Source organism: Myodes glareolus, chromosome 2 (assembly GCF_982192425.1).
Source record: "Myodes glareolus chromosome 2, mMyoGla1.1, whole genome shotgun sequence".
Classification (NCBI taxonomy): domain Eukaryota; kingdom Metazoa; phylum Chordata; class Mammalia; order Rodentia; family Cricetidae; genus Myodes; species Myodes glareolus.
Window position 1 is genome coordinate 80,183,906 of NC_142027.1, and position 21,690 is coordinate 80,205,595.

Genomic DNA, 21,690 nt, shown 5'->3' on the forward strand with positions numbered 1-21,690 from the left:
ACTCCCAGTTCTTTCTCTGCCTTGTGTTTGTGGACCAAGATGTGAGCCCCTTCACTCCTCTGTTAAGGAATCTAACCCTCTGCAACTGTCATACAAACTAAATGCTCTATTTTTGGCTCCTAAAAAAGCAAGAACAAATCAAAGCTGGTATGAATGTGATTCAAGGGTGCCAGGGTTCACCCCAAGTGGATGGTAAAAGCTGGCAGTATCATTCATGTGGTTCTGACTTTAGAACCAAAAAGAATGTACAAGTAAAGGGGTTGCGGAATCTTCCTCTGCAGCTCAGGAAAACCTCTGAGCCCAGGCATGTGGCAGGGAAGTTCCGGGGAGTTCCTGTGCGCTGAGAAGCTGTTGTGTGAGGCTCTGAAGTGAAGCTTGGATTTCACTGGACCTCCCAAGATGGTAGAGGTGCCAGAGCTGTGGGATGTCTTCAAGGGAGAGCTGGAAACAGGGAGTAGCATCAGCCCAAGAGGGAGCACATGTGCAGTCAGCAAAGCTGGAAGAGCAGAGCCATTTAAGTCCTTTGGCAGCACACGACAACATGGAGGCATGGGGCTGCAGGCCTTGGAGTTTGCGCTGATGGATTTCAGTGCCCCTCCCCTCTAACAAGGTTTGATTATTTACTTATCACTTTTCCCATTTCTCCCTTACCCACCCTTCCTTCCTTCCTTCCTTCCTTCCTTCCTTCCTTCCTTCCTTCCTTCCTTCCTCCCTCCTTTCCTTTCTTTTTTTTTTTTTATGATTTTTCAAGACAGGGTTTCTCTGTAGCTCTGGAGCCTGTCTTAGACTCACTTTGTAGACCAGGCCGGCCTCGAACTCACAGAGATCCACCTGTCTCTGTCTCCCGACTGCTGGGATTAAATGTGTGCGCCACCACCACCTGGCTTTGTTGTTGTTGTTGTTGTTGTTGTTGTTAAATAAAGGGTCTTACTATATATCTCTGGCTGTACTGGAACTCACAATGTAGACCAGGCTGGCCTAGGCCAGGTTGGCTTCAAACCTGAAAAATCTCGCCATCTCTATCTGCCTCTGCCTTCTGGGTGCTGGGATTAAAGGGGTGAGCCACTATGCCCAGCTTATTTGTTCCTCGTAAAGACTTATCTTTTTATTTTTTTTATTATTTTTTTGTCTTGTTTTTCGAGACAGGGTTTCTCTGTAGCTTTGGAGCCTGTCCTGGAACTAGCTCTTGTAGATCTGCCTGCCTCTGCCTCCCAAGTGCTGGGATTAAAGGCATGTGCCACCACCACCCGGTTGTAAAGACTTATCTTTGACTGGACTCAGAAGCAGAAGTTCTCAACAAGGATGTACTACACCTCTTGTCAATCCGTTCCTGGTGTTTTTCTTTAGCTTCATCCTCTAAGCCAAAAGTCTAGACTACTCTGCAGACTCCTTATTTTTCTTAGTGCATTGTTTCTTCTGAGAGATACATCTAAATTTGTGTTGCAGGACATTAGAGTAACAAGACACTGAATATTGGGTGCTTTGGTCTTGGGCGTTTTCTTAAATGAGTTTCTGACAGCATATTGGTAGATACATTTTCTTCTTTAGAGAAATTTAAAAGCTCAGAAATTCTGGTAGCTCTTTTGGGCCCCAGCAAACAGTAGCATGACTGCCCAGGAATATCTCCCCCCCCCTTACAATAACCAAGTTGAGAAAATTTAAAATGACATCCACAATTCAACCTGAATGTTACAGGTAGCCCACCAGAGATGGTCACTAAGGCACAGTTTATAGCCAATTTAAAGTCTTTATGTCAGCTAGTGTTAATCCCAAAGATGGGAGGAGATCACCAAACCAAATCATTATGGCCAAATTAACTAAAGCAAACAATTATTAAAGCAAGCTTTTTTGTTTTGTTTTGTTTTTCAAGACAGGGTTTCTCTGTGTAGCCCTGGCTGTCCTGTAACTCAGTTTGTAGACCAGGCTGACCTCAAACTCAAAGATATTCGCCTTTCTCTGCCTCCTGACTGCTGGGATTAAAGGCATATGCTACCACCACCAAGCTTAAAGCAAGCTTTTTAAATTGTGTACACAGAAAAAAAAATTGTGTACACAGGCTGCCTCTCCCTTAAGTGGGGTTCTAGAGGTCAGCATTGGATGTGAGGAAGACAAACTTTATGGCTCAGGAGTTTCCATATGGGGAAGCTGACAGTCAAAATAGACAGGGTTATAGGAGCAGAACCTAAGCACAGCCAGTTAGTCATAACGTCCTCCTGAAATAAAGACATGGTTGCAAGGTGGGCATAGCAAGGTAGTCATAACAACCTTCTGAAACAAAGGTAAGAGGATTAGAAACAGCTTTTTGAAACAAAGACCATTTCCCGGAACAGACAGTAGAGAACCATTTGTAGCTAAGGTCACAGGTGGGGCATAGCACAATCCTTGAGAAAGAGGTGTAATCAAATGAACCTAGCTTGCCTTTACTATAAGATGGCTTTTGAGCCAAAAATGGAGACAGGCTGGTTCATCACTCCGATACTTGGGATTCAAGTGTAGGCCCGAGTGATTTAGGGTAAGGGATTTTTAAAGGCAAAAAAACTATATCCAGTTGCAGGGAGAGGTTTTGAGCAAGCAAGATGTTTATCAGAAATTAAGTTAGCTGGAGGATCTTGACCTAAAATAGAGTTGGGCAATTTTCCACAGAATTCTCCATTAAGGAGACCATATCCTAGTTAAACCTGAAATGGCCTCAGCAAGAATGTAAGATGGTGGAACCTCTGCAGTGTCTTTCTCTGTCATGTGAATAGACTTCCTTTCTCCAGTTCTCCTTGATCTAGAACAATTCCACCCCTTAACAGCAGACACCTTGCTTCGTGGGAAAACCTTGTTCTTCCCACCGATTGAAACTGGGACCACGCGACCCTTCCAGTCTTCACCCAAAGCATCACCAACCATGCCTATGACTGTGAGCTTCTCACAGAGTACGAAGTTTGCAAGCATGTGTTCATTGTGGCCTTCAGTGACTTTCTGACAGCAGGTGGCTGGGAAGGATCTATTCAGCTTCATCTTGACTCAGCCCCCTGCTTAGGAAGTGCCATGGGGCTGGGCAGTGGGACACATAACTGAACTTGGACTTTTTAAACAGTGTAAGACCATAGGGGGCTTTTGAACTTGGGTTAAATGCATTTTGCACTGTGATATGACTGGTGCGGGAGAATTATCTGTATTCTGTCAATCATATTTTAATAAAACGCTGATTGGCCAGGCAGGCAGTATAGGCGGGAAAGCCCGACAGGAAGTAGGGGTGGAGCAAAGAGACTGGGAGTATTCTGGAAGCAGAAGCTCTCTCTCAGGCACTCCTGTACAGACCACCGAAGAGGCAACATGTAAGCTGTCACAATGAGAAAGGTACGGAGCCATTATGGCTAACATAGATCAGAATAATGGGTTAAGATAAGTTATAAGAACTAATAAGTAGCCTGACCTAATGGGCCAATCAGTTTATAACCTTATGGAGTCTTGTGTGTGATTTTCCTTGGGACTTGCTGGCTTGTTGGGGTACTGAGCGGGACAGAAACCCCAACAAGCCGGCCCTCGTGTTACATATGGCGCCCAGACGTGGATAACTGAATCCACAGAAAGCCTGAGAAAGCTTGGGAAAGAATAGAGTAAAGCTTGTTTTGTTTGTAGCAGCAATTTCTCGGGTCTACTTTGCTTGCTAGAGGCAAGCAAGGCTCTCATCTAAGAGAGGCTTCCTGACTCAGCTTTAGCTGCAAAACCTTGCAGCTCTTTTGGGAGGTCCTGCCGCGAAGCACTTAAACAGTGTTGATGAAGGGCTGAATGCATGCTTTTCGGTTTTCAGCCGTAGCACGAAAAAAGCTGCGCTGTTTTGAAGTGCCGTCTTTCTGGGCCGTCCTGCCAGGGCAAACTCTGACTCTTTCAAGCAGGCAGTCCGACTGAGTGTGGTCTGTGAGCAGAATGCTGCAACTTGCTTGCTGACAAGGACCTTGAAACACCATAGAGTTGTGGCAGTGAACACACCTCTGGCTGGTATCTCAGCCATGAGGCTGGAGAGCTAAGAAATGAAATGAATCTAGCGGTCAAAGCCACGGCTCTCCATATTGCTTAGTAAATTAAAGGCTCATGTAGTCAGAAAAAGAGAGATACAGTAAAGAGAGGTTCAAAGATGAAGAAAACCTCTAAAGAGTTTACAGTGTGTTAAAAATATATGCAGGCTAAAGGTTAAAGTCATTAAAAATAAAAAAGGAAAGAAAGAGAGTAGTTGGGTGTGGTGGTACACACCCTTAATCCCAATGCCTGGGAGGCAGAGGCATATTGACCTCTGTGACCTCAAGGTGTGGTAGTACACGCCTTTAATCCCAATGCCTGGGAGGCAGAGACAGATCTCTGTGAGTTCAAGGTGTGGTAGCATACACCTTTAATCCCAGCACTGGGGAGGCAGAGACAGGAGGATCTCTGTGAGTTCAAAGACAGCCTGGTCTACAGTGTTATTCCAGGACAAAGATATACAAAGATCCTGTCTCAAAAAGTAAAAGTAAAAATAAAAGAAATAGAGGTTAAAATAAAGCCACATAAAGATGGAAAATGCACAGAGAATCTTCATACTGTATGCTATTATGCTCTCTTTAAATTGTTTGATTGCTGAGGAAGGAGCAACAACTGCTAAAAGACTTTTGTTTATAAATGCTGCTGAACTAACCCAAGATAGGAATTTTGAAAATACCTTGGCTTCAAAACTGAAGTCAAAAGGTATGTTACTTTGGAGAAGAGATTTTGCTTTTGTTTCCACAGAAAACGAGAGACTCTGGATTTATTCAGAGTTAAGAATAATCACCTTTGACCAAGGGAGGCCACCTGAAAAATCTCTGATAGGAACAGATGGCCCAGATGACAGAGTTCTACATCCAGAACAGATTCAAGACTGCTGCCTGAGATGATCAAGACTCACAGGATACTCCAGTCATGACTTGATTATAACTCTAAATTTTCTTTAGGTCCCCTTAAGACTATCAGCGTCCCCAACCAGCAGGAAGTAGCCTGAAATACTACGCCCACATTCCCAACAAATGGATTATGGGTATTTTTCTTTGTTTAAAAAAAAAGAGAGGGAAATGGTGCAGGAGAATTATCTGTATTCTGTCAATCATATTTTAATAAAACGCTGATTGGCCAGGCAGGCAGTATAGGCGGGAAAGCCCGACAGGAAGTAGGGGTGGAGCAAAGAGACTGGGAGTATTCTGGAAGCAGAAGCTCTCTCTCAGGCACTCCTGTACAGACCACCGAAGAGGCAACATGTAAGCTGTCACAATGAGAAAGGTACGGAGCCATTATGGCTAACATAGATCAGAATAATGGGTTAAGATAAGTTATAAGAACTAATAAGTAGCCTGACCTAATGGGCCAATCAGTTTATAACCTTATGGAGTCTTGTGTGTGATTTTCCTTGGGACTTGCTGGCTTGTTGGGGTACTGAGCGGGACAGAAACCCCAACAAGCCGGCCCTCGTGTTACAATATGACCACCAGTCTATGGGAGGCAGGGAGTGGAATGCTGTTGAGTGACGGTGCCCCGTGGACTCATACACTTGAATACTTGGTCCCCAGTTGGTGGAATTGGGATGGATTAGGAGATGTGGCCATGCTGGAGGTGGTGTGTCACGGGGGGGTGGGCTTCAAGATTCAGAACACTCAGCGCCATTCTCAGCTCTGCCACCTACTTTTGGATGAGGACGTAGATTTCAGCTACTACTCCACGCCATCATGGTCATGGATTCTAACCCTCTGCAATCATGAGCTCCAAACCAAATGTTTTCTAAGTTGCCTTGGTCATGGCGGGTTTTTTTTGTTGTTGTTGTTGTTTTGTTTATTTTTATGGCAGTAGAAAAGTAACTAAGACAGATACACATGGAGGGGGAGAAGGAATGTAACTTTGTCTGAAGCATTCAACTTGTGATACTTTGTATTCAGATACCTTTAGGATTGATGAAGGCTGGCGCAGCTGTTGAGAGCACTTGCTATGCAGGCATGGGGACCTGAGTTTAAATCCCAACACTATGTAAGTACGTAGAAAGCCAGGCATGGTTGTTGTATATGCCTGTAACTGAAACTTTGGGGGGTGTAGACAGGAGGGTCTCAAGACCTCGATGGCCAGCCAGCCTAGAGCAAATAGAGAGCTTCTGCCTCAATGAGAGACTCTGCTCAAAGTATAAAGTGGAGAGAGAGACAAGGACATCTAATGTCCTGTGTTGTAGATCATGTGGTGGCCAAGGACTAGGTACAAAACAAAATGGTCTTGGTGACAGCCTGGCCCACGGCCATTCTAGAGCATGCTTTACACCTGACCAAGAGCACTGATGCAAGGCCTGCAGCAAACAACCTGATCAGACAACCAGAATTCTGGTCGCTGCCTCTCCCAAGAATATATATAGGAGGCCCCGTACATGTACTTGGACAAGGTGAAGCCAAAGCTTTAAACCAAATCAAAACCTAGCGAGAACCAATAAAGCAGTGAGGCTCACAAGTAGTTATGATCATCATATCGGCTAAGCCTTGAGCTACTAGAAACCGAGCAAGTCAAGCATGGGGTAGATCTTAGCAACCTTATCCCTCTCTGAACAGCACACCTAGCAACCTGTTAGCAACCTAGGACTCCCGCTAGCACAAGCTGCACATACATCCGCTCCAGACAATGGAAAGGGTTTTTTTGTCCTGGAACTAGCTCTTGTAGGCCACACTGGTCTTGTACTCACAGAGATCTGCCTGTCTCTACCTCCCGAGTGCTGGGATTAAAGGTGTGTGCCACCACTGCCCAGCATCTAGCTTTTTTAAAGTATGGTCTGTGTGCCCAGGCATCACAATACACGCATGCAGGCCAGAGGACAACTCAAGTCTTTGTATTTTGAGACAGGGTTTCTGTGTGTAACATTCCTGGCTGTCCTGGAACTTGCTTTGTAGACCAGGCTGGCCTTGAACGCGTTGAGATCCACCTGCTTCTGCCTCCTGAGTACTGGGATTAAAGGTGAGTGCCACCAGCCTCCTGTGGGAGGTCAAATTCTTTCCCAGCCTTGGCCCACTCTGCCAGCATCTCCTACAGGCTTTGGCATCCACTCTACATGCTCAAGCCCAGTGGAGAGATAGGCTTTGAGCTAAACTTGGCCTGGAAGCCAGGCAGAACTCAGCAAAATGTCTACTAGACCTCAAGACTGTAACAGCACATGGGAGTGAGCAGCTCATGGACTGGCCTAAGTGCCTTGCCTTGTGAGAACTGTGCTGAGGACCAGCCAAGTTACCCAAGTGATGCTGGTGAGTATGGTCAGGCTGAGAGGCAAGCAGTCCATGATTCTAGTGAGCTTATGATCCTTCACTGACCAGCTCCTGGTCAGCACAAAGGCCAGATGTAGGCAGAACAGCTCCAGGATAAGCAGCTACAAGGACTGCCCCGCCCCCTAGCTGGTATTAGTCAGTGCAGCCGGTGGTTGCTGCACCGGAATGCCCTCCAGTGCAGGGCTGCTTTCCACATGTGTTTTCTGAAACAGGGCTGGCTGCCACCAATCTTTCCATGCCTCTGGATCTCCAGAATTCTTGCAGCGTGGGTGGGCTCTTCACATTCATGGAATTCTAGTCACCACCAAGTGCCGGCCCCTTCCCATAGGCTCCAGCACACTGAAGACAGCCCGGGTGCCTGCACTCTTGATTAGCTACAGAAATGTCTTCTTTTAAAAATCCTTCTAGTCATTGTGGGCACCCAGCAAACCCATCCTGCATGCTTTTATACTGTGTGGTGGCCAGACCCTTAACAGTGCCACAAAGAACCCAGGCTCAGGTGGTCTGCTTTACTCGTCTGACCCCTTCCACTCTGACAGCAGAATTGATGAGCCTGTCCTCACATCACCCTGAATTCCAATGTTCTCGGCGCTCCAAGCTCTTCCAGGGACCATAAGCATCTGCATGACTCCTAAGGAGCTTACGAAGTCAGAGGACTCAGGGGCTGAGCACGGAAGACTGACAGGTATAGGGCCCGCGGTTCCCCAATACACTTCTCTGTGGGCTTCGAGATGGAAGAGAACTATCTGTCGGAAAAACCTCCCATCACTGCTGAGGGACATGCAGCCATGCACAGGGATGTCTGAGGGAAGGAAGGGGAGGGTGGACAGGTCTCACTAGTCCACCAGCACCAGCTCTGTGTTCACTAGAGCCTTCTGGATCCGGGGAGTCATGCGAGGGCTCGTGTGTTGAAGGTCTGCCCCAATGTGTAACATGCAGAGCTGTGGCTTCCAGGATCATGCACAGGGAGGATCTAGCTGAAGGGACTGGGGCCTTGGGAACCCACTCCAGGAAGTGTGAGAGTGACACCTGAGCTACTGTCTCAGCACACACCCCACACTGTATTCTGTTCCATCCCATGCAGGCACATGAGTAACACAGTCAAGCGCCCATGGGTCAAAGCCTCTAAAATCACGGGGCAAAATAAACCTTTCCTTGCTTTAGCGTTTCTTGTGAGGAATTTCTCACAATCCAAGGCTATCTCACATTCTCCCTTGCCCCACAGGCTCTCTTCCCAAATTACCTAGACCACAACATTCAGCACAACTTGAAGACTCTTGGGTTGAAACTCATGACTACAATTTCCAGTAGGCTAAGGCTCTGTTGACTCCAATTTAATGTCTTCTACATACTGATTAACTGCAGCAGCTACGTCCTTGAGAACTTACAAGCCAGACTCTTGTTAACACCTCTCCTCCCTCTTTCATAAAGGGATGGGTCTCCCGGGTCAGGCTGGTCTCTTAAATGGACCCAAATGAGCCTTTGGCTTCAGCCTCTGGGGTGCCTGGGACTATAAGCCCATGTGACTGCATGTCTTTCCCTCTTAGAAGTCTGCTTTATTTGAAAAGAACAAAGTGTTGAAGTGTCCTACTTCTTTCAGTTAGACAGTTCCCTATCTCCCAGGCCACTTCTGCATGATTAAGAGAAAACCCAGAATGTCAGGTCGCTAAGACAAACTGGGAACAACAACAGTTTCTCCTGAGCCTGAAGGTCCAGATCAGAGAACCTGGGGGCTGGGTCAGAGTCCCTGGAGAGAGCCACGTATGAGGCCAGATTCCAGAATCAGTTCAAACTCCCAAGCAGCAGGGGTTGAGACAGTCGAGCCCAAGATGCTTTCAGCTGAGGCCACATCTAGGCTAGGGTATAAGCACCAGTAACCCCAGAACCCTGCTTTCCATTCCTCCAGCCCAAGCCCACCCAAGCCCAGACAGATGCCATCTCCCAAGAAGAGGAAGGCTGGCACTGCCATTGCTCTGTGTGAATGACATTTATATCCTAGGAAAATACCAATCAGAGAGCCCAGAACCTACAGCAGAAAACCATGATAAGTCCTGCCCATGAAGGAGCAGAGATGAGGCAAGAGAGATACAGGAGGATATTTAATTTACATAGCAGCCATGTGGGGTCCTGTCAAGCTGGGCATTACGGTACTTATAACCCCAGATGGCACCCCTACCCTTTCCATCGGAGCTGTCCCCACAAGCCCTTCGATAGGCCTCCCCACACTGTGCAGAGGATGCTCCAGTTGAAAGGAAAAGAAATCTGGGAAATAAGGCTGTCCCCAAACAGGGAAAGTCCCAGGTCTGGAGCTGGCTGCCTATGCGGTAGCTCAGGGGTCTCGCGACCAGTCCATGTCCTAGGCGGTCCTCATTCAGTCGGGGCTCTAGAGGAAGCCCTCCCGGCGGAACTGTTCTTGGAGGAGGGTACGGTACTGGTCAAATCCTCCCTCAACCCGGGTCACACTGCCTTTCTCACACACCCACAGCTCCTGGCACACCAGCCGGATGAAGCGCTCGTCATGGGATACCAGAATCACGCCACCCTGAAAGACAGAACAGGAGCACTCAGGGGAATGGCTATCAAGGGGCGCTGAGGCCTAGGGAAGAACAGTCAGGCTAGAGCAGGCTCACCCTGAAGTTGTTGAGAGCGTGGCCCAAAGCCTCAATTGTCTCCATGTCCAGGTGGTTTGTGGGCTCATCCAGAATGTAGAAGTTGGGGCTGGAAGGGAGAACACAGAAGTACAAGATGGGAGACAATGAATTCCTATGGCACAAACATCAAAGAATCATTTTGTACTGGGCAAGAAGAACCCAGGAAAATAAATCTCACCAAGGCATGGTCATCTGAGCAAAGGCTACCCGGCTCTTCTGGCCCCCAGATAAACTTGCAACAGGGCGCATGGCCAGTTCCCCAGAGATGCCATACCGACCCAACTGGTGTCGATATTCCTCTTCAGGCCGCCCTGGAAAAGACCCCCACATCAGACGGGCTCTTGGCCCAAAGCCTTTGCTACTCCCCATGCTCTCCTTCTCAATGCCCACGCTCTTAATACCCAGACTTAGGCAAGCTGCTTACACTGACCGAAGACGGGCAGAGGTGCAAGGACCAGCTGAAACGCTGTTGCTGCAAACCCTACCCCTAACATACCAGGGAACTTTCGAGCCAGGAGTTCCACAGCGCTGACATTCAGGTCTAGCTGTTCCACGTGGTGCTGGCTGAAATAGCCTATCTTCAGATTCCTGGAGGCAAAAAGAAAACAGAAGGCACCGCTGTGGAGTAGTACAGGTAGCTGAATGTGTATGAGAATGTGTATAGTTCATAGCAGGGTGGGGTGGGGTGTGTGTGTGTGTGTGTGTGTTCGTGTGTTCCTTACCTGTGGGCATGCCTGATACCTCGAACAGGAGTCAGGTCCCCCATGAGCAGCTTTAGCATAGTAGACTTCCCAGCCCCATTTTCTCCAACCTGTAAGAAGCATGAACATGTTTAATGAGTGTGCATGTGTGGGGCACAGAAGGAAAGGAAGGAAGAAGGGCTCTGGGTAGTCCCAGCCTTGCGACCAAAACCTCTGAGGAACTACCACCACATGCAAAGCCGCAAAGGGAACTGATACTTGAGTACTTGCAAGGGGCAAGGGTTACTTCTCCCGGTAACCAGAAGTGGCGTGTCCCCATGCATGGGTACATCTGGGTACAAATATGTGCATGTGGAGGCCCAAGGCAACATCAGATGTCTTCCTCAAATTTTTCTGCAGCTCACAGTTGCACTAGCTGGCTAGCCACCTTGCTCTGGTGACTTCCAGTCTCTGACCCTTGCACACAGGGATTGAGCACTGGCATGAGCAGTCAACCGTATCGTGAGTTCTGGGGACTTAATTCTAGCCCTCACATTTGGCAGAAAGCACTTTCCACTTGCTGAGCTATTTTCCCAGCTATTTTTCTCTCCCTTCCGAGGAAAGAAGATTTCCTAAAACCAAGCTACAGAACAGCATACTCTACTCTAAATCCTGACTTACGACCTATGGTCTTGCTTTAATGTCTCAGGGCTGACATAAGCAGACCAAGAGCAGTAAACTACTGTTCTATATATTTACAGAATGCCACGAGCCAGGTTTCTCATCTCTGAGGTGGCCTGTGAGACTACAGAGGACAGCAGCAGTGAAGTATAATGTCCAGGCCCCACACATTTCTCTCTGTACTCTTCCTTCTAATGTCTCAGGGTTGTCCAATCCACGCTAGCTAAGGTAAACAACTCCCGGGAAGGAGGAGCAACCATACCACGCAGATGCGAGACTCAAGGTCAGCAGAGACAGACAGGCGGCTGAAGATGACGTGTTTAGGGTCATAGTAGAAATCCACCTCATCTAGCTGCAGAATTGGTGGGGAGAACTTCTCGAAGCCATCAGGGAACCTGCGGAAGTGCAAGTGTGAAGTATGGAGGAAGCCAGGAGGAGAGACTCCCCATCAGCTCCCCGGCTTAGAACTCACTTCATCACCACCTCTGACTCCTTGTCCACCGGCTTTAGCTCAGGTCTGAGGAGAGATGGAAAAATGATTATTTAACAAGATGTGAAAGTGGAAAGGAAAACACTGGGGGTGGGATATATGGAAAAACCACAAGGAAACCTGACACACGCTCATGCAGACGTACAATCATCCTAACACACGCACACACACACTCACGCAGACGTGCAATCATCCTAACACACACACGCATGCACGCACGCACACTCATGCACAATTATCCTAACCATAGGCATTGGTATAAAGACCATGACGACTTAGGAGTAAAGAACTCTGCTATGCAGAAACACACGACAAGACTTAGGCCGGTTATAGCACAGAGAAAGCAAGACAACTGAGACGAGGCTTCTGCCCTGTAGCCTGGCCCTCGGCAGTGGGAGGTGGTAAGCAGCTGCTGAGGGAGGACTGCCATCAACAGTCATGGAACCATGTGCTACACTACTGACTGGCCAAGTATGGAGTGCCCACTGGCAAGTCTATTATGGGCTAACCAACTGCTCTTCGATAGGAATTGAGGCCTGCTCCATACGAGGACCTTGCATCTGTGCTGTACACCAGATCGAAACCGGTGGCCAGGCAGGTCACAAGCTCTAGTGTGACAGCTACAGCTATTTGTTACATCATGATGTGCCCATCAGACTGCCTTCTAAACGATGTCTATCCCCATAGGTTAGTCAGCTACAGGCTGTAGCTGCAGAGGCTCCCATCTGGTCAAGTGCTGAGGACAAGCAACTGGTGAGTGCTGAGCCATACACGGGACATAACATTCTCTCAAGGGCCCAGGGAACATGTCGGCTAACAAAACCAATTCTATATCATTAACACACACTAATAAAAGCAGCAAAATAATCAACTTAGTGTTGAATGTGGTAACATACTCAAATTATTACTATTTAGGGGCCTAAAGCCAACTTACATAAACATTCTGTGCCATGTAGAGAGACCCTGACTCAACTAAATGACAAGAATTAACTAAACTTCAAAACAGAACTCAGTTCCTCTTACACAAGAAAATGCTTGGAGAAAACAGACTTGCATGCCCTTCATTTAGCTAATGCTACAATGCATTCTTCTAGCTCACAATCTCTAAGAAAGAGAATCATCTTTTTTTGTAGCTTAAAAAATAAACAAACAGTGGCTGTTCTTTCAGAGGACCTGGGTTCAGTTCCCAGGACCCAGCTCACAACTGTCTGTAACTCCAGTTCCAAGGGTCTGACACCCTCACACAGACATCCATGCAGGCAAAATACCAATGCACATTAAAAAAATTAAAATACATATATAAGCTAGGTGTAGTGGTACATGCTTTTGATCTTAGTACTTGGAAGGCAGAAGCAGGCAGACCTCTCTGAGTTCAAGCCCCACAACATCGTAAGTTCCAGGCTAGCTAAGACTACATAAAGAGTGTATGTAGCTTCAAACAAAAAGTAAAATAAAAATTAAAAGTTAAAAAATATACATTAAAAATATATACATATAAAAAATGAAAATATTTATTTTCTTATATGTATGGGTGTTTTACATGCATGTAAGTTTGTATGCCAAATGTATGCAGTGCCCATGAGGTCAGAAGAGGGTGTCAATTCCTTTGGAACTGGAATTACACACAGTTGTGAGCTGTCATGTGGGTGCTGAGAACCAAACCCATGTCCTCTGCAAGAGCAACATGTATGTCTCTTATTGCTGAGACATCTCTCCTGCTCTAAAAAAATACTAATGACATTTATTTGCCCATGGTGACACACACTTTTAATTGCAGCACTTGGGAGGCAGAGCAGACGGATCTCTGTGAGTTTGGGGCCAGCCAGGGCTATATGGTGAGACCTTGTCTCAAAACAAAAAACAAACACCAGAAAAAGTCTAGAATCTATTCCCTCTTCTACTGTGAGTCCTGGGGATAAAACTCGAACCATCATGTTTGCCACGGGTACCTTCTCCTGGGTGAATGGTTCCCCAATTAAAAAACAAAAACACCCCAAACCCCATCTTTCAACAGCTTTTAAAAAACTATTCTTCCTTTATGTTGTTCTTCCTTTATGTTGTACATAAAGAAATCTGTGTTCTTCCTTTATGTTGTACATGTGAGGAAAGGTCTCACCAGCTTGCCTGAGCTGGCTTTGAATTTACAAGTCCTTGGCTTTGGCCTTCCCCAGTTCTGAGATTACAGCTCTATGCCTTCAGCCCCCAGTCTGTCTTGGTAGTTTTTACCCTTAAGATACAATGATAAATGTTCCCATGTCAGGGTTGTAAGCCTTATGAATTTACTCTCTCCCAGAATTTCTAGAACGACTCCTTCAAGATTAAACCCTCAATGACTAATTTTATTAGTCATGAAACTGCTTATCAAAACCACAGTGAGATGTTGCTTTCAAACTATTGGGGCGGCCAAGACTGCAAGAGTTAAGAACAAGCGCTGGCAAAGATATAGGACAATGACAGCTCCCATCCCCTGGAGGAGGCATATAAACCAATACCTCTGTTTTAGTACATAATCTGACAAGCCAAAAGTGGAAGTGATTCCAGTTTGTGGGAAGCAGATGGACCTGAAGTTTGAGGCTAGCCTGGGCTACAAAGTGAGAGACTGTCTCAAACCAAAAACAAAACGAGTGGTCTGGACCTGCAACCGCCCACAGATCCTTTCTGCATTGCATCCAACTATTCTACCCAACCAGACCTAAGTACTTTCCCACGGTCTAGCCTCACCTCCTCACCAAGGAAACTTCTCTTTGCAACGGAGAGAGACCATTACAGAAAACTACAACCAATCAAAATGCAGTGTTGTAGAACCCAGTCCCAGTACACCCACAAAACACTCAAGAGAACCTTTGGAAGAGGGGAAAGACTAAGAGCCAGAGGAGCAGGGAGTTTGCTCTGAGACTGTTTCCTAGCAATGCCAGAAGCACACCCATAAAGTCTCAACAATATGACTACCTGAATATGAGTTGAACAAGAATGACATCAACAGACATGCCAAAGTGTGTGTGGGTGTGTGGGGAGGGTATGAGCCTAAACCCTACACAAAGAATTATAGGCGACCAACGAACGCCGACAGCAGGAGGAACAATCTTCCTCAGGGAAGAGCACACCAACTGGTATCCAGTACCAAATGGTCAGCCCTGAAAACACAAGTAACATTACACAGATTGAACAAGTCACACTTAGGAATATATTCATGTACATGTGCACATGCAACAGCAATTCATGGGAAAAAAAGAAGAGGCTATGAATTGGAAAAAGAGCAAGGATATAAGAGAGGGTTTGGAGGGAGGAATGGGAAGGGAGAAATGATTTGATTATGATCTCCACAAAAGAAAAGAAATTCATTAAAAAGATGCAAAAAAAAAGAAGTCTGATATGACTTGTATTCGTTTTTTAGTGAGACTTGTAGTGTGTCGAATGTAAAATAAATGTATACATTTACTGAATTAAAAAAAATTGGTCTGGAACAGTTGCTAAAATGCTTGCCTAGTGTGCACAGGTCTTAGTTCCAATTTCCAGCATGCACAAACTGTGTATGGTGACATATGTCCATAATCTCAGCACTTGGGAGATGGAGGTAGGAGGATGAGGAGTTCAAGGTCATCCTTGGCTACAGAAGACTTTAAGGCCACTTGGCAGGCAGAACTCTGTGAGTTCCAGGATAGTCAGAGCTACAGAGAAACCCTGTCTCAAAAACAAACAAGTAAGAATTTAAGACCAGTTTGAACTACAAAACTGTCTCAAAACAAATAAATCTAGTTTAGCAGATCCTTAAAAAGTTAAACAGCCGAGGTAAAATCTTGTGGCAAATGTTTTAATTCTAGCACCCGGGAGGTAAAGACAGAAGGGATCCCTGTGAATTTGGGGCCAGCTTGGTCTACAAAGCAGGTTCTAGGCCAGCCAGGGCTACACAGTGAAACTGTTTTAACAACAGCAGCAGCAGCAAAACCCCTCAAAAGTTAAATTACCATGCAAAGCAGCAAATCTACTCTTAGACATGTACCTAAGCAAAAACAAATGTTTGCTTAGCAACTTGAACATAGGGGGTTGGAGGGATGGCTCAGTGGTTAAGGGCACCTACTGTTCTTGCAGAAGACCCAGGTTTCGTTTCTAGTATACACATAGTTGCTTAAAGTCATCTGTTTATTCCAATTCCAGGGGACTCACCTCCAACTTCTGGCGCTTGACCAGGCGTACACTCACACGCACACACACTCTGACTTTACACACATGTAGACAAAACACTCACATACATAAAAAAAAAATCTTTAAAAGAAAAAAATAAAAAAACTCGAATATAATCATGTTCATAGCAGGCCAGCTGTGGTGGCTTGCATCTGTAATCTTAGCACCCAGAAGACTGAGGCAGGAGAACTTTTGTAAACTGGCAGTCAGCCTTACAGACTGAGACTTGGTCTCAACTCCCACATCCCCTAGAAAGTTTACAGTTGCATTCATTATTCCTAAAAACAAAATAGGAATAACCTAATGTTCATCACCTGACTCAATAAACGAAATGTATTTGAGTCATGAAATGGAGCAGCATGCCACCATGAAAGGAGGTGAGGTATTAACATTATGACATGGATGATCCTAGAAAACATGCTATTAGAGAAGCTAGACACAGGTGAGGCTTAGTCTGCACTAGTTTCAAACCTCAGTACGGGGAGAAAGAAAGGCTAGACAAGGCAGATAGACAGAGGCAGAAAATACGTCTGAATTTGTGGCTGCCTAGGTGAGATTAGTGGCTGAAGTGGAGGGTGGCTGCTGGCTGGGGGTGGGGGAGGCCTGGAATGGAAGGGCAAGGTCAGCTTACAAACTGAGGGGAGGAAATGAAGGAGTCGGTGTCTGGACAAGGGCTCTGTACTCACAGCTTCTCCAGCATCTTGAGTTTACTCTGCACTTGAGACGCTCTGTTGGCATTGTACCGAAAGCGGTCTATGAAGACCTACAAGAAATGGGCACTCGTCAGGCTCCCTCACTGCCACCAACTGATGCCGATAGCATGGGACTCAGTCCCGCCTCCCCCACCCCTGCACACCTGGATGTGCTGGCGGTACTGCTGCTGGGCCTCATACTCGCGCTGCTGATTGAGTAGCCGTTCCTGCTTGCTCTTGATAAAGGTTTCAAAGTCCCCTCGGTAACCATCGAGTCGTTGGCTATGCAGGTGGATGATGTCTGTGGCAATGGCATTCAGGAAGTTGCGGTCATGAGAGACAACTAGGATTGTGGAGGGCCACGTCTGAGGAATAACAGGATGGGAGGCTGTTTGGAAGGGTAGCCGGCCCCCAGTGTCTTGGAGGCAAACTTTCTCCAGACCTACCGTAAAGCCGTAGTTAGACTCACCTGAAGGTAATTCTCCAACCACAGGATGGCCCTTACATCCAGCATGTTTGTGGGTTCTGGAGAAGGAAGAAACACATACTTGGGAATGAAGGGCTGGAGAAGTAGAAACAAGAATGCTATCATCCTTGTCTAGCTCGGAAGTCAGAGCAGCTCATTCAGACTCACCATCTAGCAGCAGGAGATCTGGCCTATGAAAAGAATACACAGCATGAGCTTTTATGGCAAGAGACTTATCAGCTCATTGTGTTCAGTCACACATCCTCAGGCTCAGGAGACTCACCTGGCAAACAGAGCCCGGGCTAAGGCCAATCTCATCCTCCAGCCGCCGGAGAACTCCCTAAAGACAACAGACTCACATTAGGGGTGGGTGTTCATCAGGGCAAGCAGGGCCAGAGCCAGCAGCGTTCAAAGCCAAGAATGGCCAAATTTACTCACCTGGTAGGCTGTTGTTGCATTTTAGGAGTGAAACCAAGTCCTGCGAGAATGACCGATGCTCTGGGAATGAAAATGAGAAGACTCCAATCGAAACAGTTCAAATCTCACTGAGCAACTAAACAGGACAGCAAGTGGGAATTTTAAATACCTGGCAGGTGCCTTATCGGCCTCAATCTCCTCCAGTTTGGCATAGATTTCTGCCAACTGTGCAGCTTCTGAGCCCTCTGCCCTGGGAAGGAAAAAGACCCAACCAGCTTGTATAAAGACAGTCTAAGAGGTAGTCTTGCACCCTCTAAGTTGGAAGGCAGGCCACTGGGAAGAGAGGGCTTTACAGTTCCATAAGCCAAATTCCAAGCTCTGCTGCTCATGAATTATGAGGCCACATGAATTATGGAGATACTCTGTAAAAGATAGTGTCTTAGTAGCCAGGTTTCTATTGCTGTGGTAAAAGCAACTTGGAGGGGCAATTTTATCTTTCAACTCTCAGGTCATACTCCATCACCGAGGAAAGTCAGGGAAGGAATTCAAGGTAGGAGGTGAAGCAGAGCCATGGCGGAACACAGCTTTACGGGCTTGTTTCTCCTGGCTTGCTCAGTCTGCTTTCTTATTCAACTCAGGACCACCAGCCCAGGGGTGGCACCACCCACAATTGAGCTGGGTCCTCCCACAATCATTAGTTAAGAAAATGCACCACAGGCTTGACCACAGGCCAATCTGATGAAGGCATTTTCCACTTCAAGTGCCTGTTCCCTAGTAACTCTAGCTTGGGTCAAGGTAACACCAATCAACCAGGACAGACAGCTATTGCTTGTACCCTCTAGCCTGAAGCCTTCACCTGCCAGCAGCAATCTTGACACTGAGCTCCCGCTCCTGCCGTAGCAGGTCTTCCCGTACGGTGTCGCTTTCCAGAACACTCTGCAAGGCAGGGGTGTCATCTCCAGCAACTTCCTGTTCCACATGCAGCAGGGAAATGTGGGCTGGAACCCTCAGGCTCCGAGTGGCCAGCATCTTTAGCAACGTCGTCTTCCCCAGACCATTGCGTCCCACCAGCCCATAGCGTCGGCCCCATGCCAAGTTCACATCTGCTCCAGTCAGCAGCACCCTGAAGGGGTGGCAGAAAAGAGGTGAAGAGTGATCTAGGAGCAGGTGCAAAGGAACGTTAACACTGTTTTAGGCCCACTCCATAGTTCCAGATACTCCTCTAATGGTAAAGATCATGCCCCTGGTCATTCCCTCACCTATCCCCAAAGGACACATCGAAGTTCTCAATTCGCACATCATAGGATTTGTTCTTGCCAGATGATTCCATCCGACTCTCTTTTCTGCTGCCTGCCTGGCTAGCGGATGCCTCCTCCAAGACTCTTATAAAAGGAGAAATGGACAGGTTTTAGGGCTCCTGACAGTTCTTCAATACCAGAACCTGTCCTGCTCCCTTCTGAGTCCTTCTTCCTAAACTCACAGAGGGCTGCTGGTCTTCAGAGTTTCCTTCTCTGAGCGCTTCTCCTGCTTTGCCTTCAGTCGGGCTTCAGCCTTCTCGAGTTTCTTCGCATTCACTGTCTGAGTGAATTCCAAACACAGCCAGCTCATACTAGGGTACTGATTTGAAAGGGAACTCCAGGGACCACTTCAAACAAACCCTTACAGCTTACCCATGATGATACAGAACCAAAGACTCACAGGAAGACACATCAGAAATCCCCCCCTCAAGATAAATCCACTATTTAGACAGTCAACTCTCACACCCACCACAGACACAGCCCCTTCCCCTTCTTGCTCCTCACCGAGGACTGTTCCCTCTTTAGCAGTCCTGGAAGTTTGGTGTCACAGTCTGTAAGTGATAAGAAAAGCAGTCACCTTCTCCAGCGAAGGGAAATGAAGACTTTGACTAACAAGAACCAAGAACAGTTTTTAAGAAAGATTATACCAGGCAGTAGTGGTGCACACCTTTAATCCAGCACCCGGGAGGCAGACAGACAGATCTCTGTGAGTTCGAGACCAGCCTGGTCTACAAAGCGAGTACCAGGACAGACTCCAAAGGTACAGTGAAACCTTGTCTCAAAAACAAACAAACAAACAAAAAACCACCCAAAAAAACCCCCCAAACTGCCTTTTCCTGTTTCTAGTTGGGAGATGGTGGTGCATGCCTTTAATCTCAACACTGGGGAGACAGAGGCAGGCGGATCTCTGTAAATTCAAGGCCAGCCTGGTCTACAAGAGCTAGTTCTAGGCAGGCTCCAAAGCTACAGAGAAGAGAAGCCATGTCTCGAAAAACCAAAAAGCAAAAACAACAAAACAAACAAACAAAAAAGACAGTATTATGACACTGGAATAGATGACTATTCGCCTTGAGATAAAGAAGAAAAAGATCTCATATTTAAAGACAGAGGCTGATGTACTCTTACAAGACTATGTTGTTGGTTAAGTACAAAATTGGCAAAACCAAGTACGTTTAGTTCAAGGCTCTATGCCTCCTACTATAGGCAATAGCTTGGAGAACCTTCCAACCCTTCATCACAAGTTTCTTTCTTTCTTTCTTTGTATGTTTGTTTTTGTTTTTATTTTTCGAGGCAGGGTTTCTGTGTTGCCCTGGCTGTCTTGGAACTTGCTCTGTAGACCAGATTGGTCTCCAACTCATGCCTGCTTCTGCCTCCGTAATGCTGGGAGCACCACTGTCCGGCTCATCACATGCTCTTATGTTCACAAAATACCATAAGCTCCTCCAAGCCTTGTAGTAGAAGAAATAGAGGGAGTCCTGAGATGCAAGGAGCAGGTGGGTGGGGGTGGAGGCATAAGGCAGCTAGTTCAATCTCCCCTCAGTCTCACCGTAGTTTTCCATTATCTTTGACAACTGGATGGGGGCGTCCAGTAGCACCTGGCTGTTTCCCTGGTTCTGTGGCTCAGCCCTGCGTGGGTAGGGATAAAAAGCAGTCAGTTCGGAGAAAAGATTTACAGCCTTCAGACCTTCCCCCACGTTTGTACTCCATTCGCCTCCCTCTGCCCATCAACTCCTTTCCCTTGGCACCTACAGGCGTAGAGTGTTGTACATGCGCTGACAGACAGCCCTGATGCCCGCGTCATCCTTGCTGTCCCCGGACACTTCTTGCAATAGTTCGCCGACAGCTTCCACCAGGTCGTCCACAGACTCGAAGTCCGCGCTGCCGCTGTGCAAGACGCCTGGGCCGGGTACCGCATAACAAGAAAGACACCGGGTGTCTTTATATGCGAGCAGTCTCAGTGTTTGATCAGCCAACTCAGGGCTCCAGACCCCACCGGCCCTCAAGAGGTCACGCAGAGGAGAGACTAGACAGCAGTCTGCTGCACTGTCCACCCTCAGTCTTCCCTCATGACCTCCACTTCAGCCTCCCCCGGCAGTTAATTCCGTTTCGCTCACCGGTCACGTAGTCGAAGACCTGCCCGTCAATTTCTGGGAACTCGCTCCGCAGGATGTCGGCACAAGTCGCCATATTCATTCGGGATCCCGTCTGCGCAGTCGTGATGAGATCTAGGCCTAGGACCGCCTCCTTGCCCTCCCCCCTCCCCGAAACCGCACCCCCTTTTCCTTCCAAGGCGCAAGCGCAGTAATGACGTAAGAAAGCAGAAGCCTGCGTGGAGCCCAGGGGGCGTGGCTAGCGGGACTGCACGCAAGCGCCGAAATGTCCCCAGGCACAGCGGCCTCTGCGCCTGCGCAATTTCTGCTTCACGAATGTATTCGTCACCTGTGCGGTTTTCACTGCCTTCTGGAAAGCAGAGGTGGAGTCGAGGGGTGTGGCGGAGTCGCCTGACGTTTATCAGTGCGAGCACAGTGGGTGCTGGGAGGGGAGCCTCGCCTAGAGACAGGCAAACGTAGAAGTAAACTGTTTTGCTAGCTTGGAGCCTTCCCCGCTGGCGCGTGCCTCTGCACGCCCACCCAGGCCTTTAGGCCTCGGCGTTCTGCTGACTCACGCCAGCTCAGTGCGGAGTCTGTCGGTTTTGTCCAGTTAGTTGACCAGCTTGGTGATGCCCAGCCTTCCACCCTCCCCTGCTCTGTGCTCAGTTCCCTCACACTCCATAGGTGTTCAACCAGGTCATTGAGAATTAGGCTATTCTGTTCTTCCACCACTCCAAGGCACCACCGCCCACCGCCAGAA

General features: G+C 47.4%; 1 protein-coding gene across 2 annotated transcripts; it reads right to left on the reverse strand.

Moving 5' to 3' along the window:
* Nucleotides 1-9,369: 9,369 nt before the first annotated feature.
* Nucleotides 9,370-21,109, reverse strand: Abcf3 (ATP binding cassette subfamily F member 3). 2 transcript variants are annotated; one of them, XM_048453765.2, is made up of 21 exons: nt 20,955-21,109; nt 20,590-20,737; nt 20,387-20,466; nt 19,345-19,391; nt 19,023-19,120; nt 18,802-18,924; nt 18,399-18,665; nt 17,712-17,792; nt 17,564-17,623; nt 17,409-17,465; nt 17,294-17,316; nt 17,129-17,184; nt 16,824-17,024; nt 16,654-16,730; nt 11,768-11,812; nt 11,558-11,690; nt 10,657-10,745; nt 10,431-10,522; nt 10,113-10,245; nt 9,914-10,001; nt 9,370-9,825 (listed from the first exon to the last, which is right to left on the reverse strand). In XM_048453765.2, the coding sequence occupies exons 1-21, from the start codon at nt 21,031-21,033 to the stop codon at nt 9,667-9,669; spliced, it is 2,136 nt and encodes a 711-aa protein (XP_048309722.1). In that variant the 5' UTR covers nt 21,034-21,109; the 3' UTR covers nt 9,370-9,666. The 2 variants fall into 2 exon arrangements, with proteins under 2 accessions (XP_048309722.1, XP_048309723.1); XM_048453766.2 differs by lacking the exons at nt 18,802-18,924; nt 19,023-19,120; nt 19,345-19,391; ... (1 more) ...; nt 20,590-20,737; nt 20,955-21,109 and having other exon boundaries at nt 17,712-17,817; nt 18,399-18,498.
* Nucleotides 21,110-21,690: the final 581 nt, after the last annotated feature.

Excerpts from the sequence above, each read along its gene's own strand:
- Abcf3 (XM_048453765.2), bottom strand. The coding sequence starts at position 21,033 with ATGAATATGGCGACTTGTGCCGACATCCTGCGGAGCGAGTTCCCAGAA. Across the intron at positions 17,025-17,128 it reads GGTTGGAGAATTACCTTCAG|ACGTGGCCCTCCACAATCCT; the intron begins GTGAGTCTAACT and ends GTTATTCCTCAG. Across the intron at positions 16,731-16,823 it reads AGTACCGCCAGCACATCCAG|GTCTTCATAGACCGCTTTCG; the intron begins GTGTGCAGGGGT and ends CATTTCTTGTAG.